This window comes from Akebia trifoliata, chromosome 10, assembly GCF_017979445.1.
Source record: "Akebia trifoliata isolate Shusen 1 chromosome 10, ASM1797944v1, whole genome shotgun sequence".
NCBI classification, from domain to species: domain Eukaryota; kingdom Viridiplantae; phylum Streptophyta; class Magnoliopsida; order Ranunculales; family Lardizabalaceae; genus Akebia; species Akebia trifoliata.
In genome coordinates, this window is record NC_141384.1 from 30,095,348 (window position 1) to 30,122,618 (window position 27,271).

The 27,271-nt window shown below is 33.5% G+C and overlaps 4 protein-coding genes across 10 annotated transcripts; 1 reads left to right on the forward strand and 3 right to left on the reverse strand.

Annotated features, from left to right (window-relative positions):
- The first annotated feature begins 4,486 nt into the window (after positions 1–4,486).
- On the forward strand, positions 4,487–6,372 carry LOC147393756 (heavy metal-associated isoprenylated plant protein 39-like). Its single transcript, XM_086456742.1, has 3 exons — positions 4,487–4,753; positions 5,809–5,884; positions 6,004–6,372. The coding sequence occupies exons 1-3, from the start codon at positions 4,748–4,750 to the stop codon at positions 6,228–6,230; spliced, it is 309 nt and encodes a 102-aa protein (XP_086312868.1). The 5' UTR covers positions 4,487–4,747; the 3' UTR covers positions 6,231–6,372.
- Positions 6,373–6,527: 155 nt separating this feature from the next.
- LOC147393757 (CBS domain protein with a domain protein (DUF21)) lies at positions 6,528–12,447 on the reverse strand. The gene is made up of 13 exons (XM_086456741.1): positions 11,967–12,447; positions 11,785–11,861; positions 11,624–11,707; positions 11,418–11,531; positions 11,096–11,182; positions 10,725–10,864; positions 10,573–10,660; positions 10,240–10,313; positions 9,229–9,416; positions 8,877–9,139; positions 7,916–7,962; positions 7,568–7,832; positions 6,528–6,725 (listed from the first exon to the last, which is right to left on the reverse strand). Exons 1-13 carry the CDS (start codon positions 12,148–12,150, stop codon positions 6,678–6,680), a joined length of 1,659 nt encoding a protein of 552 aa, XP_086312867.1. The 5' UTR covers positions 12,151–12,447; the 3' UTR covers positions 6,528–6,677.
- A 3,628-nt stretch (positions 12,448–16,075) lies between these two features.
- On the reverse strand, positions 16,076–20,797 carry LOC147393758 (2-C-methyl-D-erythritol 2,4-cyclodiphosphate synthase, chloroplastic-like). 4 transcript variants are annotated; one of them, XM_086455808.1, is made up of 3 exons: positions 20,204–20,797; positions 18,200–18,354; positions 16,076–16,537 (listed from the first exon to the last, which is right to left on the reverse strand). In XM_086455808.1, exons 1-3 carry the CDS (start codon positions 20,565–20,567, stop codon positions 16,304–16,306), a joined length of 753 nt encoding a protein of 250 aa, XP_086311934.1. In that variant the 5' UTR covers positions 20,568–20,797; the 3' UTR covers positions 16,076–16,303. The 4 variants fall into 4 exon arrangements, with proteins under 4 accessions (XP_086311934.1, XP_086311936.1, XP_086311935.1 ...); XM_086455810.1 differs by having other exon boundaries at positions 18,200–18,330; positions 20,225–20,793; XM_086455809.1 differs by having other exon boundaries at positions 18,200–18,330; positions 20,204–20,789.
- Positions 20,798–21,025: 228 nt separating this feature from the next.
- LOC147393759 (DET1 complexing ubiquitin ligase) lies at positions 21,026–26,412 on the reverse strand. Of its 4 annotated transcripts, none has more exons than XM_086455813.1 (5): positions 26,149–26,412; positions 24,301–24,361; positions 22,731–22,792; positions 22,522–22,644; positions 21,026–21,918 (listed from the first exon to the last, which is right to left on the reverse strand). In XM_086455813.1, exons 1-4 carry the CDS (start codon positions 26,230–26,232, stop codon positions 22,540–22,542), a joined length of 312 nt encoding a protein of 103 aa, XP_086311939.1. In that variant the 5' UTR covers positions 26,233–26,412; the 3' UTR covers positions 21,026–21,918; positions 22,522–22,539. The 4 variants fall into 4 exon arrangements, with proteins under 4 accessions (XP_086311939.1, XP_086311942.1, XP_086311938.1 ...); XM_086455816.1 differs by having other exon boundaries at positions 21,045–21,918; positions 22,522–22,629; positions 26,149–26,407; XM_086455812.1 differs by lacking the exon at positions 21,026–21,918 and having other exon boundaries at positions 22,218–22,644; positions 26,149–26,409.
- Positions 26,413–27,271: the final 859 nt, after the last annotated feature.

The following is a 27,271-nucleotide window of genomic DNA, read 5'->3' on the forward strand; positions in this document are numbered from 1 at the left end:
TTAGTCTTCAAAGTTCTGTTCAAAGGGTATGTAATTTTTAGATTCAAAATGAATAAATTTTGGGGGGTGGATTAATTGCTTAATAGTCGGGGGGGGGGGGGGGGGTGGATTAATTGCTTAATAGTCTTCAGAGTTCTGTTCACAGGGGACTAATCATTTTGGGGGGTGGACTAATCATTTTGGGGGGTGGATTGATTGCTTATTAGTCTTGGCAGTTCTGTTCAAATGGTGAGTAATTTAGAGATTTAAAATGAATTAAGTTTTGGAATGTTTTGATTTCTTTTGTAGGGAGTTTTCAATCATGATTATGAACTTCATCTTGTTTCTAAAAATTCGAACTTGGGTTATATGCAGAGTTGATTCGAGCTAATCGAGTTCAATAAGTCAAAATTTTGAATTTTTAAACAAAAATAACAAAGTTTTATTCCAAAGATTAGAAACAACAATTCATGTTCCTCCATTCTAATTTGGCAAATTTTTTGTTATTGAATTTTTTTTTTGATAACGAAGGGTATCTGGGCCAGCTTGCGCGCACCAGACTAGTCCCTACGCCCCGCACTCAGGCTATACCCTACTACGTGAAGCGATGCGTGGCCACCAAGATTTTCGTTGACGTTCTTTTGGATTTTCCTTTATTTTTAAGACTTTTAACTAATATATCTTTTTAAGAGTGGTGCCAAAGTGTCCATCTCATGGTTTTAAACCTTAGTTCTCTCTCGTCTCATTCATGAATAATATCGAGATGACTTAGATAAGATGAGACATTTTTTTTTAGATCCATGAACCCAAGTATTGAGGAAGAAGAGAAAAAAAATAGTCGTGATAATCTGACTCCATTTTCTGTGTGCTCCTTTCACAGAATCGTAGATCCTTTGCTTCGGGATACACAATGACATATATTTATGATTTTATATTGTTCTATAGAGGAAGCATCCAAAAAAGAGAGTCAGATCATTAGGACTAAATGAAAGGTATGGAATTGAACATAGTATACATATATGATGCTTAAGAACCATCCAACATCCAACTCTATAAAATATATTGATTTCTCATTTTCGTTTATTATCTATCATGATTTTAATTCAGGCAGTTGAGTGAGATATCTACTTTGACTCACTTGTCTGACTCTCGACAAGTCATCTCTCATAATATTTATTTTCAAAATTCACTAAGACATCTGGTTTTAATTGGTTCTTATAATATAATTGGTATTTTAAAGAGCATAAGCTTCGACATAATCATATAGAAGGAAAGGAGATATGTAGAACTGAAATGTCCAATAATTAATGTAACCTAGAGAAAGATAACCACTTTTTGAAGGTCAAGATGGAATTATTACATTAGCACATATCAAATTTTTAAAAAAATTCACAAAAACACTTCTTTAAAATAAAGATGGGAGGCTTTGAAAATGAATGGTCCCTAAACTCTTCAATTTAAATTGATTGAGTTTAGATTTTTGTTGATGTGGTAATATCTCAACTAGTTAAAACCACTGCAAAGTACAGAGGATCTATCCCCAAATTTGATCACTTTATGTACTTTTATACAAATCATTGCTTACTAATTAGAAGAAGAAAAAAGATTACTTAAGATGGAATCTCATACTTCGACATTTGATAAAGCCATTTCATCTAGGGTTGTCAATGGACCCAAAATCTAATCTAATCTATTCCCATCCGATAACTTTGATTTGGATTGAGGATTTGAATTATGATAAGAATCCGATCCAATAAAGATTTGATTCCATAACTTATTGGATCAGTACTAAGTCAATCACGTTCAAATTTGATATGATCCTCATCCAATAAAATATGAGAAATTATATAAATAAAATTAAAATTTTAAATATATAAAATTTATTTATATTTTGTATATGAAATTGGATCTGATCCGAATTGGATTCTAATAGTTAAATTTGATAAATAAATATAAAATAAAAACCCACTTTGACAAGGGTCTGATTTGGTTATGGATCCATTCTAATCTTTATGTAATTGATCCTAGATCAACCTTATTTTGACTCAAATCCCATCAAGACAACCTTAATTTTAGGGTCATGTTTATGCAATTTTTTATTCTGAATCTTCTTTAAAGAAAACTAGTAGGTGGCATGTGCAAACACACACGTATAAGAAGGGTCTATTTGTATTTTAAAATATTAATTAAAAAGGTTTTGAAGATTACATAGTAAAAAAAAATGATAATTTGTAATTTTGAAAATTAACAGACGTAATTAGGTTCGTGGGATTGGAATTTTGTTGGTTTTTTATTAAAATAATCCTATTATATTAAGTTTAACCGTAAAAGTGGGAGACTTTGTGAGGTTCAGGTTTTGATGTTGAACCCCTTCTACTCCACCTTTTCTCATTATAATAGTAAAAATTGATAACTTGCCCAAACACAATATTTATCCAAGAGTTCGACTAGCCTTATTATCAAAGGGAGGAAAAAAAAAAGACTTTACGAAGCCTCATCCATTATCACAAAGACCTCGAGATTTGTATAAGAAATTCATAAAATTGGTAACAAATCTCGAGATCTTATTTTATGCATCTGGAAGTCTTTTGACTGTGGATGAGGCTTAGTAAAGTCCTTTTCCTCACTATGTTATAAAGGAAAGTATTAAGTCTTTGTTTAATATCTCTCGACCACTTGCATATAATAGAATGAGTGATTTGACATGCCCTTTTAGGTTTTGTTGAATATTTAAAACAACCCTAACATCTATCATCTTCAACTACCCAAAAATTCTAGGGAGAATGACTTGAAAGAAAATAACCTAATTTAGGTTTTCAAACTAATGATATGCCCTTGTCCTCATGAATAAAAGAAAATAACCTAAATGCCCTTGTGAACTCTCCAACCCTAACATCTATCATCTTCAACTACCCAAAAATTCTAGGGAGAATGACTTGAAAGGAGTCTTTATTAAGAATATGTACCGAATAATCCCCTAATAAAAAATACAGATCATTTAAGTACTATTTAATAAAATATTAGTTTATTAAGGATTTTTTAAAATTTTTTAAAGAAAATATATGAAATACCCTTTTAACAACTTTACAAAGTATTTGATCTAAAAATATAGGGAGTCAAATAAAAAACTTGACCAATTTATTTCATTATCAATATTTTTGTGAAAAATAAAAAATAAATATTTTATTTATTAAAAACTATTCATAAATTTAATATAATTTTATTTGATTTATTTGTATCGACTTGCTAATTTTGGAATTGAATCAATCCAATGAACATTCAAGTCGAGTTTTAAAATTATATTTTAATTATCTAAAATATAAAATTATATTTTAATTATCTAAAATTTAAAATTATTTATAAATTTTAATAAATCTAATATACATAAACCAATTTATTTAGTTATTAATAAATTTATGTGATTTAAAGATTAGTTTTGATAAGAGAAACATGTTTTTATATTTTTTTAATTGATCTATAAGAGATGACCATTATTAAAAGGTCATGTCATTAATTATAAAACATAAGAGTAGCTCAAATATTCTCAAATAAACATATTTTTTTAAACTTAAAAATCATTGAAAGGGTAATTATGATATTTTATTTTCAAAAGCCATTTTTAAATTGATATTTGATAAATTAGATGTTAAAGAGTCCAAATTTTTAAAAAATAGGTCTTTGCAGTCATTATCCGAAAATTCCATTTTGTTCTTGAGGTTCAAAGGATAAAATACATTATCAGGACCGTTGTCTACGAGAATACCATTGTATAAAAAAAAATGGAATCTTGAGATTGAAGACAATGGTACAAATTTTTAATCGAGAAAATGAAAAATGACAGATTTTTGGCAAGAGATTAAAGTCAGGGTACTTAAATCATTTTCTATTAGTCTTACATAGAAGACCATGATCAAAGGATATAGTGTCAATTTAAATATAAAGGGGTCTCTCAAATATTCACCAAAACTAAAAGGGTTATGTATAACCTACCCTATAAGAATAAAGTTTAGAACCATAGCCACCAAATTAAAGTTCCAATCCCATTAAATTTAGATTGCTTTATTCGAAGCTGAGTCTTAACTGTCCCAAAGGACGCAATTTCTCCAAAGTCTAGAGAATTATTTCTCCTCTATTAAAGTTTTTAGGTTGTCCACTCCACATCATAGTGTCGATGATGGTGACATGTTGAGGGTCAGCAATGGCAACTGAAATTTGTATGACTTGGTACCCCTAATCACTAATCGAAAGTGGCTTAGGCCTCGTTTGGGAACGTGGGGTGTCAAATGAAAGTAGAAGCACTTCTCCTCTACACATTCCAATGCTGCACTTGTAATATTTGTGTTTTGGTGAGGATGTTTAGGAGAAACTTTACAGAATATTTTGGTAGTTTTTTTTTTTGTCGTTTATTTAAAATTTTAAAAATATGTTGGAGGGTATTGTGGTTATTAATTAAAAAAAGTTTTAAATTTTCTTTAACAGTCTTCTGTGTCAAATCCAAAGCTCCAGCAATTATAGTTGTTCCATCGTGGTGGGTTAAGTCTCCGCCATTTCCAGTCTAAGAAGGTTTCTTCGTCAATTTAGTTCTAGAATATGGTTCAAAGACCAAGTCTACGATAGCATTGTACATTTGAACTTTCTCAGATTGCGTTTCATTCCAGCATTTGCCTTTAAATACGTCTTTTAGATCGCTCCATTCCTCAACAAGTTTCTTCTTCTTCTTCTCTCTCTCTCTCTCTCTCTCTCTCTCTCTCACTGGAACGCTGCAGAAATGAAGGTCAGATTTCTATATTTGATTCTTACAGGCTGAATTTTTTTTGTTTTTTTGTTTTTTGTTGGGTTCTTCTTTGTTTTCTTTATTGTTTTTTTTTTTGGTTTCTAGAACATTTATTTGTCAAGTTGGGTCTTTTTTGTTTGGTTTTTTAGGAATTTAAAACATGATTCTTGATGGGTTTTGGAAAGTAATTATTGGGTTTTTATTATTATTAATGAACTCTTTTGTGGGATTCTTAAAGTGTTCCTCTTAAACCTTTTGTGGTCCTTCAACTTTTAGTTTGTGGGATTCTTAAAGTGTTCTCTCTTAAACCTTTTGTGTTCCTTCAACTTTAGAAAACCAAATTTAAAGTCTGATTTTGTTTAAAAAAAAAAACTCAAAAACTTTCTTTAGTTATCCGGTAAATACCCCTTTTAGTTTTTGGGATTCTAAAAGTGTTCTCTCTTAAACCTTTCGTGTTCCTTCAACTTTAGAAAACTAAAATTTAAAGTCTGATTTGGTTTAAAAAAAAAAACTCAAAAACTTTCTTTAATCATCCAGTAAATTCCTGAAAATCGAATAAACTAAAGATTGATCGAGGCTTGTGTTGAACACAATGTCCTTGAGCCCATTTGATCGAGGCTTGTGTTGAACACAATGTCCTTCTTGAGCCCATGGGGGCCTTGCGCATGGGTTGGCTTATCCAAGACTTTCTCTCATATTCACTTAAGTAATATGAGAAGTTCTATATAAGAACTAGACAATTTTCTTATTCCTATTCGATGTAGAATTAAAGAGTTTCACTAATAAATTCAATAGTTCTACAAACCACAGACAACAAATCATGGCTAGTAGGGGTTGTTTGGAGTTGATTTCTCATTCACTTAAAAGGAATTTTTGTCAACTAAATAAAATTATTGTCTTCAATGAGAAGAATAAGATTTCAAGTGCTCCCGTCCCAAATAAAGTATGGACCTACTTAAATCGTGGCTCAAATAGACCCACTTGGTCACAAAAATCTGGAAAAACTGTAGATTTTTTCCAACATCTTTATGATTGGGTTTTTCTTTTTGTTACAGAAAATGGTGTTGAAGTTGGATTTACATGATGACAAAGCCAAACAAGAGGCCATGCAAACAGTATCTGACCTTTCAGGTAACTTCATCTTTTATTAAATTTTACCTTTTTGATTCAATTAAAGATACAAAATTTCTATCCAAGTCACAAAGAAAAGAACCCAAACTTATAATTGTTTTTCTTCTATAATTTTGCAGGGATTAATTCCAAATCCATAGACATGAAGGAGAAGACATTAACAGTGATGGGTGATTTTGATCCAGTAAATGTTGCAAGCGAACTAGGGAAAGTCTGGCGCACAGAGATAGTCTCTGTGGTCCCAGCAGAAGAACCTGAGAAGAAGAAAGAGGAGAGAAAGATAGAAAAATCATTGAAAATGGATCGCAGATTTAAGATCTGTGTCACAAAGGGTGCTCAAGAGTAAGGAAAGTACTTCCTATGATATGTTCTTAGAGATCTCGGGCCTTCGTAAAGCGTAGTTGTAAAGGGTTTTGGTTTTGTTTTTATTTTTCTGTTTTAGGGTGTTTTTGGCTCGGTTTTTAATAAAATTTATACTTATAAAAAGAAAAATTATATGGAGCATAAAGACCAAAAGAAGATGAGCGAAAGATATAACTTCACCACCATAAATCAAAATCAATATTGTAAAACCAATTAAGACTTAATTACATAGATGATCAAAGCCTATAGATAACAAACATCTTTACAAGTAATTGTACCATAACTTACTCGCTTATCTGAGCATTACCAGTTGATTCAAGATTCACAGAGAAAACAAAATTTTACAAGATGATTGGATATTGCTGCCTACAAGAAATGAGGCTAGCATGTTTAAATATTTGCAAAACCAGCATTTCGTATAAAAGGAACTTTACACGCCTTCGAGCTTTTGTAGCTTCTCATATGGTTTTCTTGAGACCTACAAAAGAAATCAAGATGAATAAGCTTTACTAAAGGTAGCATATTGTCGCGAACCTAGCCCTCCTTGTGCAGTGCATGTGTGACACTCGGGCTAATTCAATTATATAGCTCAAGTCGGCCTTACCCAAAAATCCGAACACAAAAACTTTGGAATGATGATAAATTTGGGGGTCCAACTCAAAACCAATTGGCAAATGAGTGGAGAGGTCTAGGAGCTTACAATGAGTGTTCGATGTGGGACTAAACTCCATATGCCCTTGCACATGTGGGCCGGACTGGGCCAAAGCACATAGAGATATGAATTGGGTGACATGGAGGAGAGAAAGGTTCGTTCTAATACCATGATAAATTTGAGAGTCCAATTCAAAACCAATTGGCATTGAGTGGAGAGGCCTAGGAGCTTATAAGGAGAGAGACAAGGCAATGTGTGTCTGATGTAGGATTAAACTCAATAACTTGTATTACGTACTCTTGAGATTGTTTAACTCTATGGATTTGGGTGATCCCAAACATCATCGGGATAATTATGTGACTGTTGCATAGGCAACAAGAACAAAAAGCTAATTAAATCCATAATACTATGCAATAGATGACACATTTACATGGGCTAAAGGCATGTAACAGTCATGTTTGTCGAACAAGACCATTTGTCAAGAGTTTCGTCTCTTCTGTCTACATATATGTTGGTTCATTTCAACGTATGACACGGTCTTCTTCGCACCATAATTAATGAACTAGTACATAGAAAAGTTTGGACAATCTTCTATCAGTTTTAATTCCTATCAGAATCATTTTGGAAGAAAAATACGATTTATCGAATCAAATATGTATTCAACTTACTTTATGTGAGGTCTGTGAGTTTCGATCTAGGCTGGTAATTTCAGCTGGAGAAGTAGGTAAAGATTTTCCGGGGGAGCTATATAGAGTTGGTCTAGGAATCGGTGAATGAACATATGGAGAAATCGGTGAGTGTATTATAGGAGTGTGATGATATGAAGAAAGTGGAGATGCAACTGGAGTTCGATTTTGAAAATGACAGAGAGACGCTGCTCCGATTGTTCTTGGAGATGATGATCTTCTTGTGGATAGCATATTAATTCTAATCCTGTTACTTTAAAAAAAATGGTCATTGGAAATCATTAAGTGCAAAGTTAAGAAGTAAACCGTAAATAAAAAGTAATTGCCTACTTGTTATGGAAGTCGACAAACTCATCAGTTTCATCGAATATTTCTTCCTTAAAAGACAAGAAAAAAATGGTTAGTCTAGCAAATAAACAAGAAGAATAATATACAAATTGTAACACAAAAGACGTGATCTTGAATATATAAAAAATTATGGGGATACAATTCTTATGAAAAGTGGTTCAATTAGGGGACAAATCAAAAAATAGTAAATCAATTTGGACTAGTGTAACTTGTTGAGGGTTGTGTTATCCACCTCTACTCCTAGGTGTCACGTGCTCATGTTTCGTGCCCCAGTTCGACCCGTGACACTCTTATATTCATGGTTGCACCTTCCTCATAAGATTGGTCTATTGGGATAAATGGTTTGTCAACATGATATCAGAGCGCTAATTTCGTATAGGTCACGGGTTTGTGTCTCCTCAAAGGAATTTTTCACTCTTATGGGTGAGGGGGAGTGTCGAGTGTTGTTCTATCCGCCTCCACTCCAGGTGTCACGTGCTCACGTATCGTGCCCCAATTTAACTAGTGACCATCTTATATTCATAGGTGCACCTTCCCCATCAGATTGGTCATTTGGGGTAAATGATTTGTCAAAATAACTATGTGTTTAACATATGGTATTTGTGTGTGTGTATTATTTAATTGAAGAATAACACATATATCAAGACACAACCCATTGAATATAAGTAGTTAATCCATCCATTACTGGTGTAAAAAAGTAAAAAGCATTGTAACTAGGAACATACTTGTCTCACTATATAACACTAGTTATCGCTCGCTCATTCGTGTCCTCAATTAAGTCAAAATATCTGCTCAAGCACTCATTTTTTACCCCAATACCCAACAAGTAAATCTCTACTCTACTACACTTTTTATACCCATTAAGATGAAAGTTATGAAACCAAATTAAAACATTTTGTGTACCGATGTCTTTATTCTTGAAAATACTTAAAACATTATTTACCTGCAGTAATTCCTCAATAACATCTTCCATTGTTATGATACCAACAACTTCCTCATCTACTCTCGAAAGAGAATCCAAATCTGTTTCAAGAACATAGTTGTCCTCTCCTTGATCCCATTTCTTCAACCGTGCGTGCATTTCTTTACATCGTTCCATATCTTTCCTCAGCACTGGACTCGGAATTTCGGTAACATCAGAGTGAATAGACGATGAATCCATAACGACATCCAGTTTTTCATCCAAATCAAATTGAGAATCTCTTCCTGTTAAACAAGTAGCCAATACATGATAAACTTTAATTTTTTTCACAAAGTTATATAGAGATATGAAATCCTAGACCATGATTGGATACCTGTTTCTTCTAATTGGATGTGTTTCCTACTTGGATTCACTTTTTTCCCTAAAATGCTAGTCTTGTGTTTTGCATTTTCAGGGGTTGTCGCCGTAACATCTTTCAAGCAATTTACGATAATGGCCATGTGGCTATGACCCTTTTGGAATTCGCTCATTATTTCATATAAAGGCAAATGATCTTGTACCCTGACACATACAAACATCGATTAGTTATGTTATGGATGACTAAATAAATTCATGGAAAACGAAAGAAGAAACTATCTCAAAGCGAAACCCAATCGATAATAAGGAATCAAACTCCTTTACAATCCAATTTTTCGACTCCACTTCCTACTATAATAGGCTTACTCAAAATGGCAAAACTAGAAACTTGCCCAATCCCCAAAATCAGATACGACTAGCTGAATTCAACTTCAAAATCCTAAAAATGGCTAAGAAATAGCAAGATAAAAACTTCAAATTAAATTTGAATTTCATACTGAAATTTGATTCCCCCCCCCCCCCCCCCCCCCCCCCCCCCCTTGGAACAACGAACTCCCATTATTGTCCCCCGTGCAGGCCTCATCATTAGCTTTCCAATAGTATATTATAGTAGATATTAAAAGATATATGTTATTTGCTCTCACATATCCATGTCGGACTTTGGCACTCATACCCATACCACTTCGATGTAGCTTTAGAATAAAACATCAACTACAAGATTAAACTCTGAATTTTATAAAAGTGGTTTGTTATAAACCCAAGTCTTAACTTGTCAAGGATGTGTAGTCTATATGTCATTCCTAAGTGATCTACTAATCTGCAAATAAATCTCTTCATGGTAGTTCCATATTTCGCTTTATTGTGAAAGACCATACAAACCAAACGGTTTTGGAGATGTAGAAATAAATGCTACTTGGGAATCAAAAGAGTTCAGCTTCAGATAATACACTAAGAACCTACACAAAGAATCCAAAATAAGCACCACAACTTTGAAATAGTTGAAAATTTAACGAGAGAATACACACACCTAGGGATTTTTCTGATAGGTAAATGCCGAATTGGTGTCTCATCTTCGGGGCGGAAGACGAGCAAATTTTTAACCTAAAACCAAAAGAAGAATTAATGTTGTTATATAATCTTGTAGCCTAACACTATGGAAATAATAGCTGACACTAAGAGATCGATGTATGTCGAAATATTAAAAATGCATCCATTTTATAAGCTGTTTTCAATTATCACATAAGATTTCAAGAAACAATATATTAGCCAAAAATTATTAGAATGGATGCATTTTTAATATTTTTAGTATCTCAAAGAACAATTATAATTGTCAGACAAATTAAGAAACTAAAATTCTTACCAAAATAAGACCGATTATATTTGTTGGGCTTCCAGAGTAAATAGGTATACGACTGTGCCCTCTCGTCATTATTAAACGCATTGTACTCCTAAGAAGAGCCATAGATTAGAGATAGACGTAAACATCAAGTAGAGAATTACTGAGATACATACATGTCAAGTTTGGATTCTATATCAAGGGAAAATGTTTTGGATATGGGTGTCATAGCATCTTTAACCGTCTTCTGTGTCAAATCCAAAGCTCCAGCAATTATAGTTGTTTCATTGTGGGTTAACTCTCCACCATTTCCTGCCTAAAAATGTATATAAGAATGTCAAGATTGGAAACTTCGATTACCCAAGATGTGTTCGTCATTTTAGTTCTAGAATACGGTTCAAACACCAAAACCTTTGTAATAACTTTGTTACTCTTTTGTAAACCAATCATTCATGTAAATTCGTATAAATAGTAGGCCATTGCAAATTAAACTATATCATCTTCATTGTTGTCATAGAGAATAAGGTGAGAAATATACGAAGCTAACCTCATCTCCATACATATTCACCAATGTCTTCAACTCTGCCCGTCTTAAAACCGCAAAGTGTCTCTTACCCAATAGCCAATCCAATAACTACCACAATAAGAGATACCATGAAAAGTTTAAAAAAAAAAAAAAAAAAAAAAAAAAAGGAAAGAAAAGACGCATAAAAAACAGATATCTCAACACATTTGATATTATATTTATTGCATCTATTAGCTATTTGTTATGAACAACAACCAATTGAGTTATGGGTTCAAGCTAGCCTCAATAAATTTCCAAGAAGCATATCTTGAATCTCTCTCTTAGTATGTCGAGAAGCAATTACCTTGCTAATCGGGTATGTTATGGGGAAAAAGATCAAAACAAGTAACCGAACAACTATAGCCATTTTTGCTCCAACACGTAATCCATATCGAGAGCACACCGCTTGAGGAATTATCTACAAATACCCAAAAAAAAACGCTTCATATTGAGACACAAAGTTGGCAATTGAGTTGCATTCCATAAAAGGCCAACAGTCCAAAATTTTACCTCACCAAAGGCAAGTATTAGTGTGACGGATATAAGAACAGCACCCCAAGCTGGGAGAATAGAATCGAGAAAAATTGGTAGTGCCTTATACAACATAAAATGCACCATTAGTTTATCCGAAACGTTAAAAACTTACTAGAGATAGAGTATAGATGACACACCTCCATCGCCAATGAATTGCCAACGAGGAGAGTACAAAGAAGCAAGTGTTGGTTCTTGATGATGGGCAGAATCTTAGCTATCACCAAGAAAGAAAAAAAAAAAAAAGCGTTATTACTTATTAGTATAACTTAAACATAGAACTAAGACAACAAAGCAAAGAAATTAAGGACTAAAAACCGACCAGCATTCTTCCTGTCTTGAGGCTGACCAGCCCTAATGAGGACTTCAAGATCAACTTGACTAAGGGACATCAATCCGAGAGTAAGACCAGACATTAGGCCAGCGAACGCAACAAGGGCTACAGATACGATGAGATAAATCCAGAATTTAGGCTTGCAACATGGCTCATCCGTCGACGCTACCATTGTGCACTTTCTATGAACAAAACTCGGTTCAGCTCAATTACAGTTAAGTTAGTTAAGATTAGATCTAGAACAGGTCTAGTGATGGATATGATTTATGGGAGATTTAAGGGATCGAATTGTTCGAGAAACGAATCTGGAATAGAAGGAAGGCACGCATGGATTATGGGGTGATTGAGTTCAAGTGTTCATTTGTTCTGATTATTGGATTTATGTTAGTGTGATTTAATATTAATGGAACAAAGACAATGAGAAGAAATGAGAGTGATGGGGACAGATAAACTAGTTAGGGACCCAAAATTCAAAATCCTTATTGCCTAACTAACTTTTAAATACTATGACGTGGGTTTCCTTTATTGGACTAATAAAATGAACAAAGCCCATGTCAAGAGCCACTAGAGACCTAAGTTTTGAAAGAGAAAGGCCTTTTAGGGTGCGTTTGGAATTTTTTACAATTAAGCCTGTTTTTTATAGCCAAAAAATCTTGGGGAAATCGTTTTCTTGAGAAAATGTGATTTGCTGGATTTGATTCGTCATTTCCCAAAGAAAATACAATTTACTCACTCTTTTTCTTACCCAGGGGGAAAATGATTTTCAAACAAGTCAAGAAAATTTGAGGCTAAGTCTTTCTGAATTCCTGTAAAAACTCAAAATAGGCCTTATTTTATTAGTCTCTAGTCATGCACTTGGGCTAATCCATGCTTTTGGGACATGGTAAGGGGTATTCTAGAAAATCTAGTAAAGCAATTTTGGGAGGGGCATGAGTGTAAATATCACTCTTTTAGGAGGTTAGATTGGAGAGGGACATTTGAGGGGAAAAAAAATATGGAGAGAGAAAGAGTGTGTGAGTGTGGTATGGTAGTACCAACCATTTGGAACGGGAAAATAAATCCCTTATTTGGGAATATTTTCTATACCTTGTTGTTTTCTTTCATTATGGAGATTCCACCCCTAAAAATGAAGAATTCCCATGTATTTGAAATTTAAAAAAAAAAGTTCCCTGATTAAGGGTGTATGGAAGTTTTGGGGAGAATTATTGATGTTATCATATACTTATTAGAATTATTTTAAATCAATTTATCGAATAAATGTGTTGGATTTTTTATTTTAAAGTCATTGGTTATTAATTGATTTAGAAAAGAAGATTTGTAATGTTGTTGATTCCTTTTAACATGTTTTACGAGAAAGGTTATAGAATTTTTATTTGTTGTTAAAATGATGTGATACTACTTGGAGACATTCTGTAACTAGTACATATCCTTATATATATATATTTTGAAATTTTGGAAATTTTATTATATTTTAAAACAAGTTGTCTTTGTTGTCGCTCTTAGTAGACAATAGAAATAAATAGAAAATAAAATCAACTTTATATCGTCGTAATCCCTGCTTAGACTTCTCCTTTGGTTCTGATTTTTTTAAGATTAAGTTTTTGAAGTTAACTTCTATATAGCTTTGGTCCCATACCATTTTAAAGATAGAAATATTTATTTCAGATTTTATCGTCCAACCTACTGAATAGGATTGTAAATACCTCTGTTTTTGTAAAAATATTTTACATGCCAAACAATGATTTTAATATACATTTCATACTTTTCTTGGGTTCCATATTTCAGTAAATTCTATAGAATTTAAAATCTCTACTTTCCAATAAGAACTGGAGTGTGTACAAATTTTAGAAGTAACACGATGTATTGTTAAATCCTAAATTGTGTTATAGTACAGAATCTTTGTTCGATATTTTTATACCAGAAAAATAAATATTTTATTTGGTTTAGTATTTTTATATTATGGTTATTTTAACCATCTTTCCAAAATAGGATTTTACATTAAATTCCAATAAAAATTGAGTAAATTATGAATTTTTGATTGAAGGTGTGTTGAACTCTCATGTGAATGTTTGCAAGAAATAGATTTAGATAATATCTTTAGTTAGGTTCAACACGTATTTTTTTGTTGATGTGAGTAAGTGGATTATTCCTAAATCACCCCTAAGTTATGGATCATGGTTCAAATGATAGTAACGGATCAGGTTATGGATCTTGAAACTTGGGGTGTGACAATTCCAATCAGTATTCCTCGAGAATCAGATTTTCCATGTGCAAACCAATGCTGGAAAATGTTTTCAATCAGAAAATTATTTCTCATATTTTATACAATATAAAAATATATGAACCTTGAATGATTTGGGGAGCTGTTTCGAAATATCTGTACCTGATGAACCAATATCATGACCCCGCGTATATTAAAAAAAGCAAGAGTGATTGGTTAGTAGAGAGAATTTTTGAGCAGTTTAAGTGCTTGATTTTACTTGCTTTTTCAATATGAATGGCATCAGCTTCTTAGCACATAAATTTAAAAACACCAAATCTTTGTTCATTCCGTATACGGATGTTTTGGATTATGTAACTCGACTTGAAAATGCTTAATTCTCCATCTTATTGGATCTTTGTGATTAACTAATATTAATTATATACACCATACATGTTGGAGTAGTTGAAAATGATCGATAATATACACTAAGGCCGCCTCTGACATTCATTGTTTCCTGGTGATTAGTGCAGTCGTTGAAGGGTGGTTAATAGAAAAACTCGATTGATTACAATTCTCTTAATTTAATCGGGATTAGGATGGGTAGGTAAAAAGCATAAAATCTATGGAACGGTAGTTGAAACAACTACTTCGTTTGGAACCATTTGTAATTAGTGATTGTAATTATACTATTTCTTCAAGAAGTAAAATCTTAATAGATATTCGAAATTCATTTGCTGACGTCGATGTGTGTATGGAACCATAGATCTTTTCCCTTGTGTATCCCGAAGAAAAAGATCTATGGTTCTGTGCACATGCCACATTTGCGAGTGAATTTCGAGCGGAAAGTTATATGGATATCTGTCTTTGTTCGAAAGCAATACGATCCTTGCGTGCTAAAACAACGAACTCGCTCTGTGATTGGGTGCATGTTGCATCTGAAGTTGATAGGTAACCAAAAAAGACTTCAAAATCCCCAATTGGAGTTGTTTTAGAGAAGAAATCAAGCAAGCAATGCTAATATTAAAGTCCAGAGATACCGCCTTTATATTATTTGGTATAAATTTTTTATTTTATTTTTTATAATGTTGTACTTCTATGTACATTGTTGTAGTGTTCTCCTTAATTTATCACAGTTATTATTGGAAAATATCCCAAAACTATCATTTTTATAAATTGATTCTATTATAAATAAGAATGGAGATATTGAAAACGATGTTTAACAAATTAAAGTTAAATGGTTGTTGTAGAAGTGTTCTTATGAAATGTTATATGATGGATGTATCCCAATTTTATGGACTGAATGATGTACAATTAAGAAAAAAATGTTTCATCGGTTAAGTATAGCTGAAATGGAGATGTTGAGATGGATGAGAACTGCCCAATAGGCCAATTGAGATGAAGACCAACAAGAACATGGGTTGAGATAGTGATAGTGGAAACAAACACACTTGAATTAACATAAAACACAGCTTTGGATAGAATTTAATGGAGGATTTAACATTTGTTCCATGTCCCAATTATTAACAGGTGAAAATGTCATCTCCTAGAGTTCTACACATCGCAGACACGGGTGGGCGATCCTCACCACCTTTTATCATTTTCTTTACATGATCATACAACTTGGCTGATTTCCAATGCGGAAGACCTCCTTTGCGGAACTCACACAACAGTGAATCCCAATTAAGGAATATTGCTTCGTATATACTCCTCACTCATCGTATTTATGCCACTATGCAGAGAGATTGTATTCTGCATTGTATTATAGCATGGATATTTGGAATCAACATGGACTTACATGGGTAGGTTAGAGCATCAACCGATAGTCTCCTCATAGATCTTCTAGCCAAAATATCAGATAGAAATTCTGAACAAAAATTGGTCGAGAAGTGTCATATAAATTTAACTGAAATTCATTATAAAAAAAGAATCGCATGTTGAGTAGTGTCACTATTATATATTAAGCCACATCAAAAAGAGATACAAAAGTGTGCATTCGATACACCTTGATTGCAATCTGGGATGACAAAGCAACTTTATTATCATAGCTATCATAATAATACAATTCTTCCAAGTCATGGGCTTGGCTTGGATGACCCCTCTGTCCCTCTTTTTCTCTTTTTTTTCACTTTCTCATAAGAAGAACCACTGTGTGAGCTGCAATACTTCGATTTTCACCAAGGCTGTCAACCTTCTCATGAGTTTTTGCTTTGAGATTAACAACAGATGGGTCTGCTCCAAGCAGCGCGGACAAGTTGGTTCTCATAGCCTCCTTGTGTGGGCTCAACTTCGGTCTTTGCAAGATCAAGGTTGCATCCAAGTTTCCAATCTCATAGCCGGCCTCATGCATGAGAGTCACCTGAATTGGCATAAAACAAAGGATGAATTAAACAATTAAAAACATTTGCTCCACTCCAAGTTCCCAACGAGTTGAACACACAAACACCAACAATGGTAGGCAAAATACATTCAATAACATGACGTGGCAATTTAGAAACCTCAACAAAAATTCTACCTTCAATGTCAATATCTCAACTTGTATTATTTTGAGATGGAGGAGAACTAGCTTGTAAGATTGTCCAAGTCATTGTACTCGAGTCGAACTCTACAAAACCTAGACATGTGTGAGTTCAGACATTAATTCTATTCAAGTGGAAATTTTAAGACTTCCAAACATTTGCTCGCAATGCTTATCGTATCACACAGTACTTTATTGATTTTATTCTACTTTTCACTTTGAAACTTCACCATTTAGACTGTAGAGTAATTCAAAAGTAGTCGGCCAAAATCCAGTTTAACGCTTGATGAAATTCATTATGATATCTAGAACAATAACGGTACCAAAGTAAAACTCTAGAGCACAACCAAACCACTCTTATCTAAGCCATTGATCTTATATCTCAGATTTACGATGCCATCCATCCCTTCCCGCCACTTCTATCTATATAGTAAAAAATGACGGTGAACCCATCACTCAGTTACAGTTTCGTGAGGTATAAAGATTGAGACAAAGGAGTAGGGTCCACACAACCCCACTTTAGTATCTTTCCTCTTTTACCCCTTTAACTTCAAAGATGATGCTCGTGTTGTAGGCATAGGTAAACTATAGTCTTTCTCTAAGATAAAATGGACTTTAATTACATTAGGGATGCAAACTACTAATAAAATTATGAATCTGAGACAAAATTGTGGAAGTCTACAAACTTCCAATTTTAAGGAGAGACAATCATACTTAAAAGATAAAGTAACGCAACACAGTTAAAGAACAATTCTTAAACCAAGCATATATCAATAGTTTCTCCACAATATAATTCCAAATCCCTAACCCTAATCCCACCCAAAATGCTCAAATGGGTCTTAATCAGTTATTGACAATCCAAATTCCAATTCCTAACCCTAACCTTAATCCCACCCAAAATGCTCAAATGAGTCTTATTCAGTTATTGACAATCTAATTCCAATTCCTAACCCTAACCCCAACCCTCATCCCACCCAAAATGCCCAAATGAGTCTTACTTGATTATTGACAATATAATTCTAATTCCTAACCCTAACCCTAATCCCACCCAAAATGCTTAGTCTTAATCAGTTATTGACAAATCTAATTCCACCTAACCCTAATTCCACCCAAAATGCTCAAATGAGTTTTAATCAGTTATTGACAATCCAATTCCAATTCCTATCCCTACCCTTAATACCACACAAAATACTCAAATGAGTCTTAATCAGTCCTTGATAATATAATGCCAATTTCTAACCCTAATCCTACCCAAAATGCCCCCCTAAACCCTAAATGCCCAAATGAGTCTTACTCAGTTATTGGCAATCCAATTCCAATTCCAAACCTTAATCCCACCCAAAATGCTCAAATGAGTCTTAATCAATTATTGACAATCCAATTTCAATTCCTAACCCTAACCCTAATCCCACAAAAAAATGCTCAAATGAATATTAATTAATTATTGGGAATCAAATGAATACCTAGATAAAAAAACATGAAATCGACTTAAAGAAAACGCACTGCTTCTTTTATAAACAGAGATGATGGCACACCCTTCCATTTAGGATCCGAATCCGGAAATATCTGCCCAATATCCGGAAGCCCTAATGCACCCAAAATTGCATCAACGACACAGTGAAGCAACACATCACCTATAACAATCAGAAACTTTAACCCTAAGGTATCATTGAAATTCTATACTAAAAGATACTAAATTCAGCCATATAAGAACATCTCCAATGGTAATGCTAAAATTGCCTTTAGCAATTCTATTTTTTGAGATCAAAAAGTGAAAAAATGTCAAATTTGAAACGATGCGCTCCAATGCATCATCTCAAATTCAAATGCCATATTTTCATTTTTTTTTTTTATTCTTCTTTTAATCACAACCATCCATTATATCAATAATCATCTACAACCATTCATCCTACCAACCACATATCAATAACTACCATTCATCATATCAATCACAACCATTCATTCTATCAATAACCATCAACAACCATTTATCCTACCAACGACCTATTAATCACAACCATCCATTATCCATTCTACCAATGATCATTCACAACCATATATCCTACCAACCACCTATCAATCACAACCATCCATTCTACCAATAATTATCCACAACCACTTATCCTACCCGACTCCATTTCTTTTAATTTCTATAAATTCATTACTTTTATCATGAATATTCATATTCAAACACACTACAATGAGTAATTTAAAGAAAGTCATTTTGAGAGGGGATTTTGATGAATCTTCATTGGATGAAGATCGGAGAACAAATGTCGTGCAACTTCTTGCATCAAAGTTCTATGAAGATATACAATAAGACAACCAACGAAAGCATGTTGGTTCTTCAAAAAGTCAACGACACATATATCATGATAGAAACTCCGACTATAAACGACTAATTAAATATTATTTCGCTGATAATCCCGTTTACCCAACTAATATTTTTTGAAGGTGTTTTCGAATGTGTCATTCACTATTTATTCGTATCTTAAATAGGCAATGGCAATGGCAATGTTTTAAAAAAAAACATCTTTTCACCAATTATGTCAAAATTTGAAATATCTTATTCGTAATGCTATATTTGAGATGATGTGCTAGCTATTTTATATATAACACGTCATTTAACACAAGAGAGCATCTCCAACGTTGTGCTAAATGGGGTTTCCAATTCTAAAATATGGCACGGTTTACAAAATCTGTCCTCTAACGCTTGAAAGTGCCTTCGAAAAATATTCGCTGGGTAAACGGGATTATCAATGAAATAATCTTTTATTAGTCGCTTATTACTATAGTTTCTATCACAATATATGTGTCGTCCACCTTTTAAAGAACCAACATGCTATTGTTGATTGTCTTATTGTGTATCTTCGTAGAACTTTGATGCAAGAAATTGCACGACATTCGTTCTCCGATCTTCATTCGATGAAGATTCATCAAAATCCCTTATCAAAATGATTTTTTAAATTATTCATTGTAGTGTGTTTGAACATGAATATTCATGTTAAAAATAATGAATTTATAGAAATTGAAGGAAATAGAGTTAGGTAAGATAAGTAGTTGTGGATAATTATTGGTAGAATGGATGGTTGTGATTAATAGTTGGTTGATAGAATAAATGGTTGTGAATGATTATTGGTAGAATGGATAATGGATGCTTGTGATTAATAAGTAATTGGTAAGATAAATTGTTGTGGATGATTATTGGTAGAATGAATGGTTGTGATTGATAAGGTTATTGATATGATGAATGGTGGTAATTGATATGTGGTTGGTAGGATGAATGGTTGTGGATGGTTATTGTTATAATTTGAAGGTTGTGATTAAAATATGAAAATAAGAATAAAGATAAAAAATGAAAATATGGCATTTGAATTTGAGTCGATGCATTCTAGCGCATCTTTTTCAAATTTGGCATTTTTTTTCACTTTTTGGTCTTAAAAAATAGAATTGCTAAAGGCAATTTTAACATTACCATTGGAGATGCTCTTAGGGCTCCAAAATTACCATCTGAATGAGCATCGCAACCTCTTTCATGGGGGATATTTATGCCACCGATGATCAAAGGGTATCCAGGTTCCAATCTATGAAGATCGAAGCCATGACCGATTCGAAAAGGCAAAGACTTTGATGGAATGTTAGTGGTTGAGGCCTTCTCTACTTCGATTGATGTGGTTGCAGTTGTAGAAGACCTAGTGAGACTCGTAGATGACCGATTGAATCGAGAAGATGAGGAAACAAGACTGAAAGAAAGACTGTTGTTGTGTGGGGGAAGATGAAGAGATGAAGAAGAGGAAAAGATGGAGGGAACATTGAGAGATTTTCTGTTTGTTTTTGCAGGTATTGTAGTGGCGAAGATGGGAGACGCCATTTATTCGAAGTTCGAACAAATGCAGTCAACCATTAATGAGATGATGTCCGTTGGTCCAAACTCCTAATTAGGAAGGGAGCACTCTAAGAATGTTTGATACAGTGTTTCGCAAGCATTGAATTAAATTATCGTTTTTTTTTTAATACCAAAACGTCCGAATATTTCCTCCGAAACGGACATTTACTGTCCTGACTCCTGACAACTGACAACCAACTGAGTTTATCCTTTATAATTTATTTTCGTTTTTTTTTTTTTAATACCAAAACGTCCGAATATTTTCTCCGAAACGGACATTTACCGTCCTGACAAGTGACAACCAACTGAGTTTTACCTTTATAATTTTTTTTTTTTTTTTTCAAGACATACTACAAATAAACTTTTTAAAATATATATAGCTGAATTAACCTTTATTTAAGGTCTAATAAACCTAAACCATATATTTTTTTTAATTTTGTAGAGAAAAAAAAACATGATCTTTATAATTTAATGTTCACAAGAATATTAAAACTGTAAAACCAACTCCAACAGTTATAGTTATGTTATATTAACCTCTCTTAATTTCATTTTCTTGAGGTAATAATGTGCAAAAATATTATATTTGACATTCGCCTCTCCAATATTTTTTCTAAAAATGAAAGTATATATTTTTTGGATGACAATTTGGTCAAAATAATAAATCAAGAGACATTTTTTATAGCCTAAAAGACACGTAAGCAAATATTGAGATGTTCTAAAATCAATGCTAAATATAACATCGATTTTAACATATTCCATTTTTTAGAGAACATTTGACACTTGCATTGAAGAACATTTATGGGAGGTTGTTCCAAATTTTAAAATGAATAATGATAAACGAACTCCCCCACGACATACTCCCTCGTGCCGTGGCATGTGCACAGAACCATATATTTTCCTCAATATACACAACTACATATCCCTATAAATATATGTAATTGTGTATCCCAAGGAAATCTATGGTTCTATGCACATGTCACGTCAGGAGAGTAGAGGGGTAGTTAGAAAATCAGGACTCTTTTAGAATTGCCACCAAAATTTGATATGTCGCTGGAGATGCTCTAGCATGGCAAGGGTTGATCCGTATATCAGGTACTTTTGATAAATATTTTAAAAACATACCTTTAATAAATAAAAAATTAAAAACATGACTCAAATAGGAATTTTGGCTTTGGACATGACCGACTTGATACTTTCCCCAACTCATTTTACCAACAATGGGTGAAGCTTGGTATCGAAAATAAATATACATTGGTGAGGGAGAGTGAAACCAGAGAGTCAAGAACATGATGTTCAAACATGTCTGAAGGTTTAGGGGCACCGGCTGGGAAGTGTCCTGGCAAACGTTTGACAAATTAAGAGAAAATCAATTAAGATAATATGTTCATCTGCACCACAAAGATTACGTAATAAATTATTGATGAAAAAGAAGCATAAAAAGATCATATATTGAAGTAATGTGAAACTCAACAAGATATAAACACACTTGAATTAAAATAAGATATGAATTTAAAGTTTAAACAAAATTGAACAGAAGAATAAGATTTGTTTAACCAGCCCAAATATTTTACCTAACCCAACTTTAGAGTCAAGAGAACGAATATGCAATCAACTCAAATTAATAACAGACATGACTTTAGATTGAAACACTTTGACTCACCGCTGTCCATAGCTCAGTTGCATTTTGTATGTCATGTAAGGTCATATTGATCTTACACACCAATATAGAATAAAGAAAAGTCAGTACAAGAACAAATGTCAAGCACATCGATCATACACTATCTCTCACTACTTGTTATAGGGATGCTTCTCAAGCTCCCCTCCCCTGTATTTACTACATTATGATATATAATGTCCAATCTACAAGTAAGCACACAACTTAAATAGATTCAATACATCGTCGAGACAATGGTGTGAATGAATTCAAGGAAAAATGGACCTCTTAAAAAAACAAGCCTTAGTTTGAAGTATCTCCAAAAGAACCCTTAGGTTGCTTGCATCCATGTTCTGGGATGAGATGTTCAGGGGCAGCTCTTTTTGGTCTCAACTGAAGAAGAGAAGCCTGTAAGAAGCTCAGAATAAAGGAAAGATAGCATATATGTACATGCCCACACTAAATAATATTGCTAAGAAGTAAAGAAATTAGACCTTCTCTTCGGCACGTTGATAGAACTGTCTCAAAAGAATATTTGTGGCTTCGTTTGATATTACTGCCAAAAGAACATAGAGCTGTTAGGCAAATAAAATATATATATAAGAATTGGATATCACAACTAAGTGGATATCGTGGTTTCCACATTTTATCCCACAATCTCAGTAAAAAGTTATGTATACAAGTTAATATCGGTCATGAGTCTCATGGTTGGGATAGAAAGACACTTAGTGAATTAATATTTACCTCGAATTCCTACAGGTTATTGGCACATAATAAAATTGGGTGTTTGGTTGTGAAAAGAAATTTGAAGAATGTTATAACTTGGGTATCCGAGCCTTGATAAGCTCCTCAGGAAGGGAGGTCAAGTGTTTGAAACTCCACGAAGCAATGAATTCCTTGGGGCCACCCTTCAGGGTCCAATTGAACCTCGACTCAACCAGTTGCACGTAGGACTTTCCAAGGGGGCGGTGCATGTGACCATGGGATTAGTCTCACATACCCATGATAGATTAAAAAAAAAAAAAAGTTATAGCTTGGGCATCCATCCATTTGAATAGGCACTTCCAAATACTTTGGAGAAGATTAGAGAACTCCACAAAAAGAAGAATATGGTATTTACCCATGTATAGACATGCGAATGATTTGGACAAGGATGGGGAAAGCCCTCAATCTTTGTGTAATAGGAAGCTATCTCTTCCCCTCAATCCTTGTATACCGGAAGCTATCCTTAATTTCCACCATACTTTTTTCTTCAATAAAATTTCTTAAACTGTTATTCGTATAATTTCTGGTTTATACTTTCCTTTTTCAGATATTCATTAATAAGGTTTTTCTAAGGATTAGGGCTAGGGTTTCCAACTATTAGGGTTATGGAAAATTAGAATATTAAAGAGTCCTACATATAAAGAGAGAAAAAGCATTATATATATATATATATAGGATCAGGATCCGTATACACATAAAGCTACTCATAAAGCTACAACGCGTTTTGTCTTATATGGGCAAAAATGTTTGGAATGGGCTGATTTTTTGTCAGGATGATCTCTATGGTGAGGAGATCATCCTTGCCAAAAATCAGCCCATTATGAAACTTCTAGCCCCATGTTTACAAGTTGAAAAATTTTAGACCGTCCAATTTTTGTAAAATCACTTTCGATGGGGTTAGTAGTTTTGGAATGGAATGATTTTTTGCAAGGATGATCCCCTCACCACAGAGATCATCCTCACAAAAAATCAGCCCATTCCGAACCTTTTTAACCATATAAGACAAAAACATTGTAGCTTTATGAGTAGCTTTATGTGTCTACGGAACCCAACCCATATATATATATATATATATGTAAATGAAGAGAAGAAAAAAGAAAAAAAAATCATTTTAGCTATTGGAATTCCACATGCTATTAAAGACTTTCTTGTCTTCATTTTAGCTAATCTTAAGCCTCTAAAAATAACCCCTCAACTCCGTCACGTTTCTTTAATTTTCTCGTCTATCACTAGAAAAAGTGTTGAAAAAGAATACAAACTAATACTAGAATCCTCAATAGGCAGAAGGAATCTACTTACCTTGATTTGGTGGTGGAACAGTCCGACTATGAGTAGGATGATAGGTGACAGGTGTTATTTTCTGAAGTCATACAGGAAAACTAAATTCAGGAACCAGGATGAAAGAAATAATATGATAGTAATAGTAATAAAATATCTTATCAATTTATGAATATCTCTTTGTTAAATATAAGAAAAAACTAAGATCATTACAAGACTGCATAGATGATCCTTTAGAAAATAAACAACCATTGAATAAAAGCCAACTATCAATATCACAGTAAGATAATTCTAAATTCTTAGAGAGCCCACCAGTGAAAAAACAAACCACCATTAACTAAAAGAATGAAACTTAATTTCTAATAAGTCCTGAAACTTGTCTATCCATTCGAGAAATCATCCCTTAATTTAAAGAAACGTCATATGAAAAATTGATTTCATAGGATGTAACCTCTGTTGAAATTATAACAACATTTTTGAAGTACCATGCTGAAGACATGACAACCCAAGGTTTCTGAATTTGACCGGAATATTTCCCTAATTGGTTCAGAATTAGTGATCCACACTAATTTTCCATGCTTTATCAGATATCACTGAGAGAATATTGACATAGATGTACGCCATATAGCAAAGAAAAGAAACTCAACAAACTAAACTGAAAATCATAAAACATGCAATTTACCACCAATGGACATAATAGAGATGATGGAAGAGAATTTCAAGGGGCTTTCTTTGCTTTCAATGCAAAAACCTTTTAAAATATGTAATAGAAGGTGGCACGTGCAAATGCACATGTATCGTAAGGGCCCATTTGTAATTTAAAATATTAATTAAAAGAAGTATGAAGATTACATAATAAAAATGATATTTTTATAATTTTGAAAACTAAACGACATGATTATAGAGCATGGGATTGCAATTTTCTTGATGTTTGACCAAAATAACCCTGATTGTTTTAAATTTAAACGAAAAAGTGGGGGAACTTGTAGGGTCCAAGTTTTGGTGTGGAACCACTCCTACTCCGCCTTCTCTCATTATAAAAGTAAAGATATGGATGAACCCATTTCAATCAAAACAACATAAGCATTCTACATGAAAGCAATAAGACCGACTATACTTTACAGAGCCAAAGGTTGGGTAATCAGGAAACAGGTTCATAAATCAAGTATAGCAGAAATGGGGATGATCAAAAAAATGAGAGGTAAGACCGCAAATTGAAAAAAAAAACAAAAAGTGAGCGTGTAGGATAAAATGTAGGAGTAGACCCACTAAGAGAGAAACTCGAATTCAATTAAGATGGTTTAGTCATGCACAACAAAGACCAATACTAGGGCTCTAACCCATAGCTCGGTTGGTTTGACACATTGCAAAACAACTTTGAGGTGATGGGTTCAAATACAAGTCCAGCAAACCCATAAAAAAGGACAATAATACCCATAGTTTGGAAGAACGTGCAAGTTGAAGGTTCTATATAGAGATAGAAAGACCAATCATTAACAAAAGGCTTGATTTTGGATAGAATTGAATAGAGGAAAATGGTTCATTCAACCAATCATTCCTACCCACTCAAATTAAGATTATAATTATACTTAATTTTGAAAGAATTTGAGATTCGAATCTATAGTTTAGCAAATAATGCCTGGAAATTATAGAACTAAGAGACCCAATAAAACCCTGATTATATATGAAGAGAGAGAACGCATAAATAATTAAAAAAAATTCCAGTTTATCACATAATTCAACAGAGAAAAAGCTTCTTTGATTGTGCAGATATCAATAAAAGAGGAATCAAGTCGAGATCAAATAAAAGAAAAAATTGAACATCAATTAGAAAAAATTTCGTTAAAAAAAAAAAAAAAAAAGACTTACAGAAGGATTGGTAGGATCAGAGGGTCGGAGTTGGCTGAAGTTGTGAGGATCGATTGAAGGCCAGTCGCCAAACAGAGACCCCATAAAATTTGTTTGAGAATTGAGAGAGAGAGAGATTTTATTTTTAGTAAAAAATAGATTTTGTTGAAGAAAAAGCGAAATAATACAGAGACACCGCTGTTTCCAGTTACTCCAGTTAGGTTAACTGCGGTGGCAGAGAACCGATCGCTTCAAAATTACCAAACAGTCCTCTATAGTTATCTTCGAATACTTAGAAATAAGAGTAGCGTTCAATGGCCAACAGTTTGGCAAACATTTTGGCAAACACATTTTTCAAAACATGAGTTAGAGGTCTTGGAATGGGCTGATTTTTGGTGAGGATGATCTCTATGGTGAGGAGATCATCATCACAAAAAATCAGCCCATTCCAAAACTTCTAACCTCATTAAAAATGGTTTACAAAAAATGGACGGTTCACGATTTTTCAACTTGTAAAATGGGGCTAGAAGTTTTGGAATGAGCTGATTTTTGGTGAGGATGATCTCCTCACCGTAGAGATCATCCTCACCAAAAATCAGCCCATTCCAAGACCTCTAACCCATGTTTTGAAAAAGTGTTTGCCAAAATGTTTGCCAAACTGTTGGCCACGGATAGGGACCCTAGAAATAAAGTTGAGCAAAAGTTTGGTGTTGGACACCATACCTATCATGTATATTTTTATGAATCGTGATAATTTGACTGTCCCACGTGGCACACTAAATCAACTCTCTTGACGTGACAAGTTTGAGAATCGTAGATACAAAACTTCACTTTCCCATAAAAATGTGCATTCCAAGACGTACAAATCTATGCTTCCCGAGCTTGTCACATCAGGAGAGTCGATTGAGTGTACCACGGGGGATAGTCAAATTATCACGACTCATATTTTATTTGCCAATAGGAGCCACCTATATTAGGTCCATTTCATTGAAGACCTATTAAAGAGGAGTCGTGCTAGAGTAACCTCAGTGGAGGATGGTGCGCGTATGTCCGTAGATATGTTTTACTTATATTTCGGAGAGACGCATATACATGCATGCGTGCGCCACCACGTCAAGATGTCTCTCGTATGTCCCCCGTTGAG

What these genes read in the sequence shown, in the direction of transcription:
- LOC147393756 (XM_086456742.1), top strand. An exon ending in AACAGTATCTGACCTTTCAG is followed by an intron (nt 5,885 to 6,003) that starts GTAACTTCATCT and finishes ATAATTTTGCAG; the next exon opens with GGATTAATTCCAAATCCATA.
- LOC147393757 (XM_086456741.1), bottom strand. Translation starts at nt 12,150, where the DNA reads ATGGTAGCGTCGACGGATGAGCCATGTTGCAAGCCTAAATTCTGGATT. An exon ending in TCAAGACAGGAAGAATGCTG is followed by an intron (nt 11,862 to 11,966) that starts GTCGGTTTTTAG and finishes TCTTGGTGATAG; the next exon opens with CTAAGATTCTGCCCATCATC. An exon ending in CCTATCAGAAAAATCCCTAG is followed by an intron (nt 9,417 to 10,239) that starts GTGTGTGTATTC and finishes TGTATGTGTCAG; the next exon opens with GGTACAAGATCATTTGCCTT.
- LOC147393759 (XM_086455813.1), bottom strand. Translation starts at nt 26,232, where the DNA reads ATGGGGTCTCTGTTTGGCGACTGGCCTTCAATCGATCCTCACAACTTC. An exon ending in CTGATCCTACCAATCCTTCT is followed by an intron (nt 24,362 to 26,148) that starts GTAAGTCTTTTT and finishes GTATGACTTCAG; the next exon opens with AAAATAACACCTGTCACCTA. An exon ending in ATCAACGTGCCGAAGAGAAG is followed by an intron (nt 22,645 to 22,730) that starts GTCTAATTTCTT and finishes AGCTTCTTACAG; the next exon opens with GCTTCTCTTCTTCAGTTGAG.
- LOC147393758 (XM_086455808.1), bottom strand. Translation starts at nt 20,567, where the DNA reads ATGGCGTCTCCCATCTTCGCCACTACAATACCTGCAAAAACAAACAGA. An exon ending in TTGCGATGCTCATTCAGATG is followed by an intron (nt 18,355 to 20,203) that starts GTAATTTTGGAG and finishes ATGATACCTTAG; the next exon opens with GGTTAAAGTTTCTGATTGTT. An exon ending in CTCTGTTTATAAAAGAAGCA is followed by an intron (nt 16,538 to 18,199) that starts GTGCGTTTTCTT and finishes ATGCCAATTCAG; the next exon opens with GTGACTCTCATGCATGAGGC.